Genomic DNA, 13,847 nt, shown 5'->3' with positions numbered 1-13,847 from the left:
CTCTCTCTCTCTCTCTCTCTCTCTCTCTCTCTCTCTCTCTCTCTCTCTCTCTCTGGCTTTAGTTCCTAAACTGAGACTTTCTGCCCAGACTAGGCTCTAGCTCCTGCTGATCTTTTGGGTGTGGAGCCTTTCTTGGTCTTGTTCTGAGTCATCTGGGCTCCTGGGCTGACTCCTGTCTCTCAGGGATACCCCCCTCCCCAGGCTGAGGTTCAGAACCCTGGATCTTCAGGGCTTCTATGGAATCTCAGGAGAGAGTGCCTGGGACCTTGTAGCCCCATAGCTGTTCTAGTCTCTGCTGCTGCTGCCTTGCCACGGGGCTGGCTGCTGCTGGGGCTTCCAAGGTCCTCACCCAGGGGCTTTTCTGTCCTCTCTCTGGTCACACTAGGAAGTTACTGCTTTATATTTTTATATTTTTGTTCTGGTATCAGTCCTGCTGTCAGCTTCCTTTCCTATTGCATTAGAGCTTCTGGCTGACTTTTTGGCACTGCTGAGCCAGAAGTCACAGTTGTTTCTCCTTGGATTTCTGGATCATTATCTAGTCCAAATTTTTGCTGGAGTAGGTGTTTGGGAGCCAGGGGGTCTGGCTCGGATCAGAAGGTCCTCTTGGCAGGACCTTCTGTTTCTCCCAAACTCAACCCTCTTCCTGACTTTCCAATTTTTAGTGAGGGCACCGCTATCCCTTCTAGTCATGCAGGTTGCAAACTTTACTTTCATCCTCCACCCTTCAGTCTCCCTTACCACACCTAGCCCATCAGATGCCAAGTCTTTCCAATTCTATCATATATAACATATCAAATTGCCTAACATTTTAGGAAGAAGGGAGGGGAGGGATGGAGGGAGAATTTGGAACTCAAAATATTATAAAAATTATCTTGACATATAATTGGGAAAAAAATACAATTAAAAAATTAAATGTGCACATTTTGTCAACTCAGACAGAACATAAGCTTGGGAACTGTTTAGGGGGTTTTGTGTAGGTCCCTCGTACCTAGCACACTGCCTGTCTCACAGAAAACACTTAATAAATGCTTGTTAAGTGGCAGACACAAGTTGGTGATTACACAACCAACTTCCCTTCCCAACCGTCTCTATCACATTAGTGCATATGTCCCATTTCCTTTCACTCTTCCAATGCTTCCCCCTCAGGGAGGAGAGATTAGCATTAATACCCTCATTTTGCAGAGGAGGAAACTGAGGCTTAGAGAGGTCATGGTAACCCAGTTGGGCCTTGAATCCAGGTGGCCTGCTTTCTAGTACAATAATCTTCCCCTACGCCACAATGCTGCCTGGGAGCCCTGCTTTCAAAGGAAGTGACAGTTGATTGGGAATGAGAGAGCATTTACACATCAGCCATGGTTTGATTTTTATTATGGAGTATAGGTGAGGTAGGGAAGAGGAAGAGGGAGAAATCACTTCCAGTGGGAGACCATGGATTTCAAGTTAGAATACCTCCAAGGTCCCTTCTAATCCAATCCTCTCTTTTTACAATGGAAGAAACTGAGGCCCAAGGAGATTAGGTGACTTTCCCAAAGTCACACATGTACTAAAGGGAGGGCCCACGCTTGAACCCAGGTCATCTGGCACTGTCACCTAGTGGTTCGAATATAAAGTCTCACGTAGAGACTTTAAACCATACCCCAATATTTCTAATCACCAAGGAACCACATTTATTTCCAAGCCCAGTCCTCCCTGGGCTTTTCACTCTGGACCAATACGTGCTTCTCTCTTGCCCCTTTTCCCTATCTGTCTCACGTATAAACTCTAACCCCAATAACTGGAAGAAGAATTTCATTCCACCCCTCAGCCCTTCCAACCTCTAACACTCTGCTCAAAATCTACTTCATCCATGAAGACTTAGATCTGGGGGATGGGGAAGGAGGTAGATACAGTAGGCCAGGGCCTACCGTATTCCAGGGGCACCCAATTGAGGTGGGAGTCTCCCTTCGATCCTTACCTTGCTATGTGACCTTGGGAAAGTTGCTTTCCATCTCTAGATCTCCTGGGTGATCTCTAAGGCCCCTTCCATCTCTGACACTGGAGAAGCCTGATGATTCAAGGCCAAGAGCAGTACGTTGTCTGGGTGTGGAACATTGACAGACCCATCCACCCACATCTACAAAATGCATTTACCCGAAACGTTGTGCACATGCATGTAAACACACATATGTCTGCATATACAATAAATGCTTCATGTTGCCTGCCTAGACATTCACCCTTTTCTTCTGTTGGGAGATCTTCTACCTGTATGTCTCTACCAACGCTTTCTGTCTTGGGTCATAGGCCCTAGAGTATAAGGGCTCCACCTATCAAATCTGGCTTCGAAACACAGCCACCAATTAACAAATGTCTTTGGATAAATAACCATGAAGTTCTGTCTCTCTTCCTTTTGTTTACCCAGCCCTCCCAGGGGTGGGGAGGGAAAGAGACAACCAGAGAAGATATGCCTGACCCCCAGGTCAAACAAAAAGAAAATCTGAGGAAAGAAGCAATAGCTTAATATTTCTATAACACTTTAAGGTTTGCAAGGGGTATATGAGGTGTTCAGGGAGGACTGGCACCTCTGGTGTGAGGGCTGCTCATCCACCGTTAGTGTCCACTCTCACCCAACTCTCACCTGGGGCTCCAAGAAGTTGTAGCACATGCAGTGGCGGCCACACGCTGGTAAAACCGTCTCGGCTGACAGGCTAAACCAAGCTGAGGGTAACTGACAGACCTCAAACCCATAGGCGAGTTAGGAGGCTGTCTACCCAATTTGTTCCACCGGCCATGAAGGCAGCTAAAACAGGTGCTATGGACTGCTCAGAGCTTGGTCAGATAATCAAAGACACCAAGATCATCCACTCCATCTCTGGCCATTGTCGGTCATCCTGACTTTTGTCTTGCCACTGGGCTTCTATGACTCAGGAAGAGATTGAGGCTGATGACTTTGTGCAACTCTGCCTCACTTAAATCCAATTCATGTACAAGTCAAGATATCACCCCATGATGTCATTGGTCCTTTTCGAGAGCAAAGGACAAACAACAAGGTTTGCAAAGTGCTTTATGGATATTATTTCCTCTGATCCTCATAACAGATCCACAAGAGAAGTAGTATTATAAATGCCATGTTAGGGATGAGGCTTCTATAGATACTTAATAAATGTTTCTTGACTGACTGACTGACTGACTTGTATAGGATCATGGCACTAGCTAGTAACAATCTGAGGCAGGACTCAAACCCAGGATTTCCTGACTACAAGTCCATTCTATCCACTATGACACATTGCCTCTCCATTGGAAGAATTAGAAGAGAAGCCAATAATACCAGATCTAATTTTGCTAGTAGTTGATAAATCACAAAGAGATTTCTTTTCAACATTCCCACAGACGCATCATGCAATGGAAAGAGCATTGGCCCCAGAGTTAGAGGATCATCAAAAGTTGTCTTTGGCACAGGAGCTATGTGACCTGAGGCTGGTCCCATCCCCTCCCTGGGTTTCAGTTTCCTCCTTTGGATTCCTTCCAGCTCTAGTTCAAGGATCTTGGGATCTTATAAGGTGAGATGGGTGGGGGTTGTCATTCTCTTCATTTTATAGATGAGGCACTAAGGCTCAGACAAGGGAAGATAAGTGCCTTCCTTTCCTTACCCAGGGCCACCAAACTAGTCAGTGACATCATCATCCTCATAACTAGCATTTATAGAGTGCTTTAATGTTGGCAAAATGTTTTACCAAAATTATCTCATTGGAACCTCACAACAACACTGGGAGGGAGGTGCTACTATTATCCCGATTTTACAGATGAGGAAACTAAGGCAGACAGAGGTGAAGTGACTTGGCCAGGGTCACACAGCTAGGAAGCATCGGAGGCTGGCTTTGAACTAGATCTTCCTGACCAAGATGACTTGAATGCAGCATTTGACACAGAAGTCTGGGGCCCTTTCCACTTCACAACTCACTCCTTGCCACCATCTCAGAGACATCTAGTGTTAGAGAGGAATCAGAAAGGAAAGCCCACAGCCACAGGGGATATGAAGGCTTCCCAATCTGTGAAATGATGGGACTGGACTGGACAATCTCTAAGATCCTTTCTCTCTCAGATAGTTTTGTGTGGGTCTGAGGGCTAGAGAAAAGCAGGGTTGGGAAGGCACAGAATACGGAGAAAGTATGAAGAGTCACCAAATGTCCAGTCTCAGCATGTGGCCAGAGTAGAAGCTCCCCACTACAGAGTCCTAAGAGACTCTGTCCTAAGACAACTCAGCTGGGTCACATACATTCAAAGAAATTCAGAGTGCCTAAGAGCAAGGCACCACACTAGGTCCCAGGGACCTGAAGACTAAAAGGAAACAACTCCTCCTTCAAGGGCTTTCCATTCTTCTAGGGCAGGGGTAGGGAACCTGCCTCGAGGCCACATGTGGCCCTCTAGGTCTTCAAGCCAGGTCCTTTGACCGAATCACTTGTGGACCTAGAGGGCCACATGTGGCCTGGAGGCTGCAGGTTCCCCACCCCAGTTCTAGGGCCTTTCATCCTACTGGGCAGGAGGAGGGAAGGGAGCTAGCTGTTCATCATAGACATAGACAAATAAATAGGAAGGTGATTTGACAACTGACTAGGGGTAGGGATACAAAGAAGTGCTCTACGCTGGAGGTGGTATGAGAGCTGAGCTTGGAAGGAAGCTCAAAATTCTAAGAGGAGAAGGGGAGGAAGCAATATATTCTGAGGATGCCATGCATTCTGGGAGCAGAGGACAACCTGTAGAGGGCATGGCTGGGAGGAGGGGGGAGGAGGGTTTGGGATGCAAATTTCCAGCATCTCTGCATAAAGGAGAGTAATATAAAATAAATCTGAGAAGATAGGCTCAGGCCACACTATGAAGGGCTTAAGGTGCCAGGCTGAGGAATCTGAATTTTATTCCAGAAGCAACAAGAAACCAATGAAAGTTTTTGATGGGGGGTGACCTGATCACACTTGTGTCTTAGGAAGGTGATGTTAGCAGCTATAGGAAAAGTGAGTTGGGAAGGGGACAGATTTGTGGCAGAAAGACCAATTAGGAGGCTATTGCAATAGGCCAGGTGAGAGGTAACGAGAGCGAACCCTAGAAGAATTGAAATGTGAGTGGAGGATTACAGGTGATAGAGGTAGAATCCACAAGAAAGACTGCAACTGAGAAGACATCGAGTGTGAGGGCAGAGTCCCAGATGACGCCAAGGTTATGAACCTGGGTGTCCAGCAGCATGGTTATACCCTTAACAGAAATAGTGAAATCTAAAGGAGGGGGGAGGTGGCGGGGAGTAACAAGATAATGAGTTATGTTTTAAATACAGTGAATTTGAGGTGCCTGTGGGGTTTTTTGGTAACACAGGGCTGGAGTTCAGGAAAGAAATGGACATAGGGATGTGGAAGTCATCTGCACAGAAATAAATGAACCCATGGGACCTAATGAAAACACCAAGTGAGGGGGCTCAGGGAAAAATGAGAAGAAAGCTCATGACAGTACTCTGACAAATTCCTCCAATTATTGGTTGAAAGATAGATAGATAATGGTCCAGCAAAGGAGACTGAGAAAGAAGTTAGAAGTGTAGGGGGAAAACCAGGAGAGAGTAGTAATGTAAGCCAAGGAAGGACAAAGTATAGGGGGATGGAGTGATCCACAGTGTTTGAAAGCTACAGAGAGGTCAAAAAGGAAAAGGACTGAGAAATGGCCATTGGATTTACCAGTTAAAATATAGTTGGTAATCATGGAGAGAGCGGTTTCAATTGAGTTGTGGGTCCAGGAGCCAGATTGCTAGTGGATGAAAAATGAGTAACAGAAGGTAAGAATGGAAAAGAGTGTAGATGAATAGTACTAAGCATAAGCAGTGGTAGGATAAGAAGAACAGGGATTCATTGAATTTGGGAGTAGGAAGGGTCTTCAGTGGACATTTAGTCCAACCCATTAGTATATATTTGGGTTAGCCAACGATAGGGTCAAGGGTTGGGGCTTTGAACAGAAGGAAATGAGGCTGGGGCAAAGGTGATACCCTGGAAAAATGAATAAACAGAGCAGATGGTTCAATGTATACAAATGTATACATTGTATACAAAGAATAGAAGTATGTTCACTAAGCAGAATTTCAGAATTCAGAATAATGGAGGTAATTGAGCTGTGAGGTGGGTGATAGCAAGATCTAAGGTTATAAATAAAGTCCATCCCTCCAAATGGGTGAAGTGAAATGAGAATGTAGGTCATGAGATCTGGGCATGTTAAGGAAGTGGGAAGCCAGAGTGTCTGAGAGGAAACTAACACAAATATTGACATTCCTGAAGAGGAGCGCAGGGGGTCGAGGTGAAGAGGAAAACTAAGCCAGGTATTGAATACTTTGAGAAAGGAGGAAGAGTGAACTACAGCCTCTTTCATGATAGCTCCAAGTATAGGCTGTAGAATGACAGTGGCAAAAGGTGGGTTTACCAGTGCCAGTGAGTAACAAAAAGTATGTTTCTATCTACTGGTTCTTTGTGTGGTGGCAGCCAGGTTTCCCTGAGCATAAGATGGAAAGAAATATGAGACGAAAAGACCCAGGGTGAAGCAGACTGTATTAGGGATTGACAGAACTCGAGGGAGCACAATGAAAGAGATGGCTATCGAAGGACAAAACGTGTGAAATTGGAATGGGGAGCTTCAGTCTCCAGATCCAGTACAAATAAACTAGCTGTGTGACTTTGGGCAAGTCCCTTGCCCTCACTGGGCTCCAGTTCCCTCCACAATCTCTGAGGTCCCTCCCAGCTCTGATGCTCTGGGCATCCGACACGTGGTGGGGGAGTGGGGGGGAAAGGGAAGTACTAGAAGCTGCCCCCGCCTCCCCGTAGATACACGTGGGCAAAGGAGGGAGGGGCGGTGCAGAACAGCCTCCCCTCATCTCCCTCGGCGCGAGAAAGGGGCGGGGCAAGAGGGGTGTGGCAAGGCCCGGAAGCCCCTCCCACCTGCCCCTAAGGTCCCGAATCCCTCCCTCAGTCCCCAGACTGACCTCCAGAGCTACGGCCTTCGAACAGATAGCCATTGTACATCTGCGGCGACAAGGGCAGGCCCGACGGCTGGTGGGCAGCCTGCGGCCCCGACGGTCTGACCCCACCGGCGGCCGCCCGAAGCCCCGGGCTCGACTCGAGCCACTCTAGGCTCCGGTGCTCGGCCCCGGCCCCGGCCGTTACCGCCGCCTCCCCGGGCCCGCTAGCCGCTTCCGCGTCTGCCATTGGCCGCTGGTCACTAGGGAAGCCGAGGCTTTTCGCCGCCGCCCCCTGGGAAGTGTAGTTCTCCGGGGCGCGAGAGGCAGAACTTTCGGAGCACATCCGGCCTGAGGATTGGTGGAGAGGCCTCTACTAAGCAGGGAGGATTTCGGGAGATGGAGTCTGCACCGCGCTCGGAATCCTTGTCCCTGCTCCACTTCCCTACGGACAGACCAGAAGGTCAGAAGGCGTTCTGGGTATTGTAGTTTTCGCTCTCATTTCCTAGTAAACAGAGACTGTGTTTCTGGTTGCTTGGGAAGAGCGGGAATAAAAATTCACATTTCTATGAGGCGTTACTATTTACAAAGTGTTGTCCTCACTATAACCCTTTAGGTGACTTAACGAATAAGATCACACTGGCTTTTTTTTTTTCCAGCATGTGTGTGAATCCCAGCTCTGCCATCTACTGCCTTCGTGACCTTGGGCAAGTCACTTTCCTTCTCAGCCTCAGTTTCCTCAAATGTCAAATAAGGGGTCGGGTTGATCCACCTCCACTATGTCTCTTGCATCGGACTCCTCTACACTCACAGTCACCATCTTAGTTCAGGTCCTCATCCCCTTTAGCCTTTGCCACAGCTTCTTAAATAGTGTCCCTGCCTCAAGTCTCTCCCCACTCCGGTCCATTCTAATACGATCCACAGTAATCTTCCTTAAAGGGAAATCTGACCAGGTAACTCTCCTCAATCAATTCCGTGGCTATCAGTTGCCTCTAGGATAAAATAGAAACTCTTCTGTTGAGCTATCAAAGCCCCACACAACCTGATTTCAGCTTACCTTTGCAGTCTCATTGGACATTCCTCTCTCTACCGGGCACTCTGCAATCCACCCAAACTGGCCTCTCTGTTCCTCGCACAGGACACTCCATCTCACTTTGTGCCTTTGCACTGGCCGGCCCCCGTGCCTGGAATGCACTCCCTCTTTCTCCTCACCCTCTGTTCCTTTAAGACAGAGCTCAAGCACCACCTTCTGCATGACGAAGAATAGATGACCTTTCCTCATCCCCCCCCCAACAGCAAGTGCCCTCCCTGCCCAACCACCTTGTGTTTAACCGCTTCCTTTCCTCCCAACTTTAAGTTGTCTGAAAAAACTGCCCAGCCCTGCCATTTCTTCCTGCTTTCACTCCACCTGTTCTGCATATTAGAATGCCTTTTCTCCTCTCTTCCCTTTCTTCCTCCCCCAGCAACTTATTCCTAATCTTGTTATGTGTTGTAGTGGAAATCATACAGCCTTTGGAATCCCTTCACGATGTTTTCCCCTTCCCCTCCCCTCCCCTCCCCTCCCCTCCCCTCCCCGCCGCTCCCGGCTTTTGGCATGTGCTCTCCTGCACTCTACCTGCCAGCCAAAATGGTCTTCAAAATGTCCATAAAACACCTTCCATTTCTCAACTATGCCTTTGCCCAGGCCAGGACTGCCCTCTCTATTCGACTCTGTCTGATAGATTCCTTTGCTCCCTCCTATCTACCTGATGCCCACCAGTTGCTACTCCTCCCACCCCCCTCACCTCCCCAATTACTTTGCAAAGGCACCATGGAAGGTATCATAGGATTTACAACATGAAGGGGTCTCAGAGGTCATACCTAGTTCAACCCCCTCATTTTGCAGATGAGGAAACTGAGGCTCAGAGAGGTGAAGAGTTGTCCAAATTCACACAGGCAGTAAGGGGTTCAGTACATGCTCAATAAATTTTGTTAAACAAATAAATGTCACATCTGGGATTTGAACCCAGGTTTTCTAACTCCTGAGACCATTAATTTTTCCAGAGTCACAATCACATTTTGCTTACTTCAGTTTGCACCTCTCTGGAACAAATAAACATAAGTCCAGCAGGATAAGCCATGGACCGATGAGGAAACTGAAGCCACCAAGAGGAGGAGCTTAAACATCTGTTTCCACTTTGTTGGCTAAAAGCAAGATCAGGATTCAAATTCTTGGCCCCATGTTCCGGGCTCTAGTGATATCACACTGCTCCTCAGAGCCTCAACTTTCCCTTATGGCATCTGTGGTCTTTTGCTCTCCTACTGGCATCAACAACAGACTGTGATCCCAGCATATTGGGTGACCCCCTTGGAGTAAGCTTATGGGAGGACATGAATGCTCATGGCATCACACATTTAGAGCTAGAAGGGACCTCTGAAGCCTCTAATCTAACTTTTCACTTTATACATGACAGAGCTTGGGCCCATTGGCAAGTGGCCAAGATCACCCACATGGCACAGTCAATAGCTAAGCTGAGACCCTAGTCCGCTGCCTGGAAGCTCATTTCCCCTTTTTGGAGTCACACCAAGGGACAGGAGTGAGAAGGAAATGTCCACATTGAGGAAATCACACAGGCATTGACACATGGTAGATGTAAACAAAATAACCTACTTGAGGAGGGGGGAGGAACCAAGGTGTGCTTTAAAAAAAAAAAAAAGGAAAGAAGGCCATTTACCTGCCAACTTCACAATGCATTTGTTCATGAAATGGCCACCCTATGCCAGGCCCTAAACTGGGTTCCGGGCAGGACAGAGAGGGAACTATAAGCAAGCTCTTTTCTAAATTTCTGGTGCAAACTCAGGAAGTCCCCAGGAACAACATTCCCCAAGGTCAATTTGGTTAGTAGGCATGACCATGGAAGCCTGGGAACTCACCCGAAGCAGCTGGTTAGTTTCCAAGTTCAAGGAAAAGACCATAGGATTGGAGAGAAATGAGAAGATCCGGCCCCCCACTCCTTTCTCCTTTACTGATTTGGGGAGGAAGGGAAACAGGGAAGGTTCAGGGCATGGAACTTGGAATGTATTGTCAGAGTTTTTCAGAATATTGATCAGTTTTGCTGATTTTTTTCTCTTTCTTTTAAAAAAATTATTTGTTATAAAGAATAGCTCTATGCAGAAGGGAAATACAAGGGGAAGTTTAGGAAATATAAAAATGTATCAGAAATTTAATTGAAAAAAATCATATTGCAATGTTAAAAATTAGCCAGAATAGATTAAAAATAAAGCCAGCCTTTTTGCTCTTCTTTCTCTCCCTCCTCTTTTTGCTTTGTCCTTCTCTCTCTTTGTTCTCTTAGCCATCCCTGATGTACCCCCAGCTTCAACTCTCTCCTCTTTGCTGATGACCCCCCCCCAGATATGGATCACTTTCTCATAGCCACCTTTTCTCTCTCCCTCCCCCAAACCCCCTTCTCTCTTCCCTATTTCTGCTAATGAACCTGGAACCTGAAAAGTTCTGAGTTAGACCAAAGCTCCTCCCTCCAATGTGGTTCTAGAGATTTCTGGGAGTACAGATGGGGGAGAATATTACATCTTTCTTTTCACTAACCTCTAATTAAAACTTAGTATTTCCTTCAATTATTTAAAAGTTATTTAAAATAATTTTAAAAATATTTTGAATTATTTAAAAACTCTGAGAAGGGGACCATCAAGGACAGGCATCACCAGACCAACTGCCAAAGGGTTCCATGACGTGGATGAAGTTGAGAATTCTTATCCCGCAGTACGCTTCTGAGGGTTGGGGGGAATTTGTGGTCAGTGGTCAGGCCTCAATGGACCACTAGGTCAGTATTTTGTCTGGGACCAGGCTACAGGGCTCGGACCGACCCAGGTTAGAGCCCAGTGGTGGACAGGGGTTAGGGGTTTAATGTGACTGAGAGCGCTGGCAATTGGGTCAGAAGGGGCCCTTCCCCAGTGAGAAGAAAGGGGGCAAAGAGGCAAAAACAGCCCGACCTGATGAATCCATATGTGGGATCATGGAGCAACAAAGGAACAGTCCCTGGGTCCGTTCTTACCCAGAATGATTGCGGTCTTCAAAGGGGACTGAGGTCAGCTTATCCAAAGTTGATTCCAACCCTCTTTGTCCTCTTGAGTATATAGCTATGTATCTCTGTGAGCACACTTGAGCTGGAGCTTGCTCCCAGCACACACACACACACACACACAGAGTCCTCCTCCCCAAAAAAACAACTTCCGAGGTTTTAAAGCCTGTTTTGGGTTTAATCTACCCAAATTTATGCTTACAAGCCCCCATTCCCCTCCAAATTTTTTTCTCAAAAGAATAAGCGATTTTGCTGTCAATTATTGTCAATTATGTGACATCACTTGGTAGTGGTGAAAATGGGATAATTTGCCAAGAAAAGAAATGTGGGGTATGATCAAGAAAATGCATTAACAGCAAACACTCTCAATGCATGTGGCCCAAACCAAACCACTACCCCCCCCCCAAAAAAAAATTTTAAAAAACAGCCTGCTTCTGGGGATAGAAAATGTAGGAGTCGTCTCTTGGCCCGGAAAGCAGAACATGGTAGATTAATAATTTGCCCCTTGGATTACAAGAACCAGTCCTGCATTTTAATGCTTGGATTGTCAGGCTTTTTGTCTCATGGGTCACTGAAAGATCAGGAATCCGTTGCTTCATGCATGGGTGCAGTCTCCAGAGACTAGAAGAATAAGGCGCCATGGAGTCAGTCCCAAGTCAGGTGGAACTCATGCCTGAATGGTGGCTGTTACCTCCATTATACACTATTACAGAACGGGAGAGAGAAACCCTCACCGTCAACAACCTGTGCCAAGATGAGGCGTATGCCCTGGGGAAGCGGCCCCCGGGCGCTTTACCTCCCCCTTCCTCTCATCTTCTTCCTGGCACTCTTTCTGGAAAAAACAAAAAGAAAAAGAAAAAAACTCCCACCTTAGAAACATCCCCATGTGCATACATAGCCTCCTGGGACAGGCAGAATGTCTTTGCTACCAAAGACACGTGGGCTTGCAGCAGACAGGAGAAGCTGCTTACACCCTATTAAAGCTCAGGTGAAGCCCCTCAGGTCAGTGCCACCCTGAGCCTCAGCTTCCTCTTCTGTAAAATAGGAAATTGGGAGATTTGTTTGGTCAGTAAAAGGGTTTTCTTTTTCTTTCTTTCATTTCAAAGGCAGGGAGGGGCTTGAGTTGAGATTACCAAAAATGAGAAAAGGAAGCTAAGAAGATCACTGAAGCATTTCAACAAATGCATAGAAGAGAACAGAACGAAGGTCAGTCAGTAGCAGACAGACGAGCAAGACAGCTTTGAAAGTAACGGGTTGAATACTAGAAAAACAAACTGTACAGAATAGAAATTCACAGCTTCATGGTCAGTGCTTTTTTCTCCGTTAAGACAGCTGCTGCAGTGGATAGAGCACCAGGCCTAGCATCAGGAAGACCTGAGTTCAAGTCCTGACTCAGACACTTACTAGCTTTGTAACCCTGGGCAAGACACTTAACCTTCCAAATACCTCAGTTTCTTCTACCGTGAAATGGAGATGATAACAGCATGGAATGATCAGATGACATAATATTTGTAAAGGTGCTTAGCACATCACAGCACTTCTCTAAACCCCATTTAATCAAGGGGGATGGGTAACACAGCCCTCAGGCAGCCCTTCTTCCCCATATTTTACAGAGGAAAAAACTGAGGCCAAGCAGGGAAATGACTTGCCCAAGGTCACATAGCTAGTAAAGAGCTAATTTGAGCAAATGCTCACTGAGCCATTAGACATAGGTGGAGGTAGTAGTAGTAATAATAATATATAAACATTTATATGGTCTTTAAGGTTTGCAAAATACTTCATAAATATTATCTCATTTGATCCTCACAACAACCCTCTGAGGAAGGTGCTATTATTATTTCCATTTTCTAGATGAGGAAACAGGCTGAGGAGTTAAGTAAATGTGCTCAGGGTTGTACAACTAGTTAGTAAGCATATGAGACAGAATTTAAACACAGGCCTTCCTGACCCCATGTCCATTGCTCTACCCACTGCTACCAATGTGAGAATTTCAATCCCTTTTATATCTACTTTTGCTTATCAATACCCTTCCTAAACCATGATGCTCCATCCTGAGCACAGTTTTCCAGATAATCAACTTTAAAAGTTTTATACACACATATGCAACATATGTATACATGTACATGCAATCATGCAATCCATTATGATTACACCCAGGGGAAAATACCTACTGAATTCTGCCTTTACTACCTTGAGAAACCAAATACAGTGCATTGCTGGAGTTTTATCATACCACTCAATTCGTTAATTGTCCCCAACAGTGATCTTATTATCATGGTATGATTTTTTTTTTCCTATATAAATCCAGCATCCTCATTGCCAAGGTTTCATTAGCTCCTAAGGGTTGGCAATCCATTTTTAAAAATTGCCCTTAACCTTTTCTTTTTATGATACTTGTAGAGATTGCTATTCCTCTCTCCTGAATAATAATGATATTGTACAGTTAATAAGTGTATAAGAAAGAATTCAAAGTTAGGTCTTCCTGACTGTCCAACTGGTGACAGTTCCATTTCCCACATACTCACTAGCTTGTGTTTTTGGTTTTTTCTTCCTGTGTCAGGGTCCCACAAGCTCTGAATGTCTTGTGACCCATGACACAAGCACCCTGAGAACAGGGAAGGCCTCATAAGATGTTGTTGGGGTCACGGCTGTAATTAACTTGGTGCTACTGAGCCAGCACTGGCCAACCCTTTGGTGTAAGAAGGATCATAGCTCATATCTCTATAGATTGCCAGGTAAATCTCTCTCCTTATAAAAGCCCTGGGAAATTTTCAGTATAAGAATTTGGAAGAGGTTAATCAGTGAAGTTCCCTGAT

At 46.1% G+C, this 13,847-nt stretch overlaps 1 protein-coding gene across 2 annotated transcripts in view; it reads right to left on the bottom strand.

Annotated features, from left to right (window-relative positions):
• Positions 1-8,129, bottom strand: part of ENOX2 (ecto-NOX disulfide-thiol exchanger 2) — a 307,163-nt gene extending 299,034 nt beyond the window's left edge. Inside the window, exons 1-2 of one of the 2 annotated variants that reach the window (XM_027876196.1) lie at positions 8,013-8,129; positions 6,983-7,400 (exon numbers count right to left, since the gene is read on the bottom strand). In XM_027876196.1, coding sequence (XP_027731997.1) covers positions 6,983-7,301 — 319 coding nt within the window. In that variant the 5' untranslated portion in view covers positions 7,302-7,400; positions 8,013-8,129. Of the gene's footprint in view, positions 1-6,982; positions 7,401-8,012 lie in introns of those variants that run through there. The other variant, XM_027876204.1, reaches the window with a different exon arrangement.
• Positions 8,130-13,847: the final 5,718 nt, after the last annotated feature.

Source organism: Vombatus ursinus, unplaced genomic scaffold (genome assembly GCF_900497805.2).
Source record: "Vombatus ursinus unplaced genomic scaffold, bare-nosed wombat genome assembly UNPS02004063.1, whole genome shotgun sequence".
Taxonomy (NCBI): Eukaryota; Metazoa; Chordata; class Mammalia; order Diprotodontia; family Vombatidae; genus Vombatus; species Vombatus ursinus.
The sequence above is the reverse complement of the archived record's forward strand: the minus strand, read 5'-3'. Positions and strand labels throughout refer to the sequence as shown.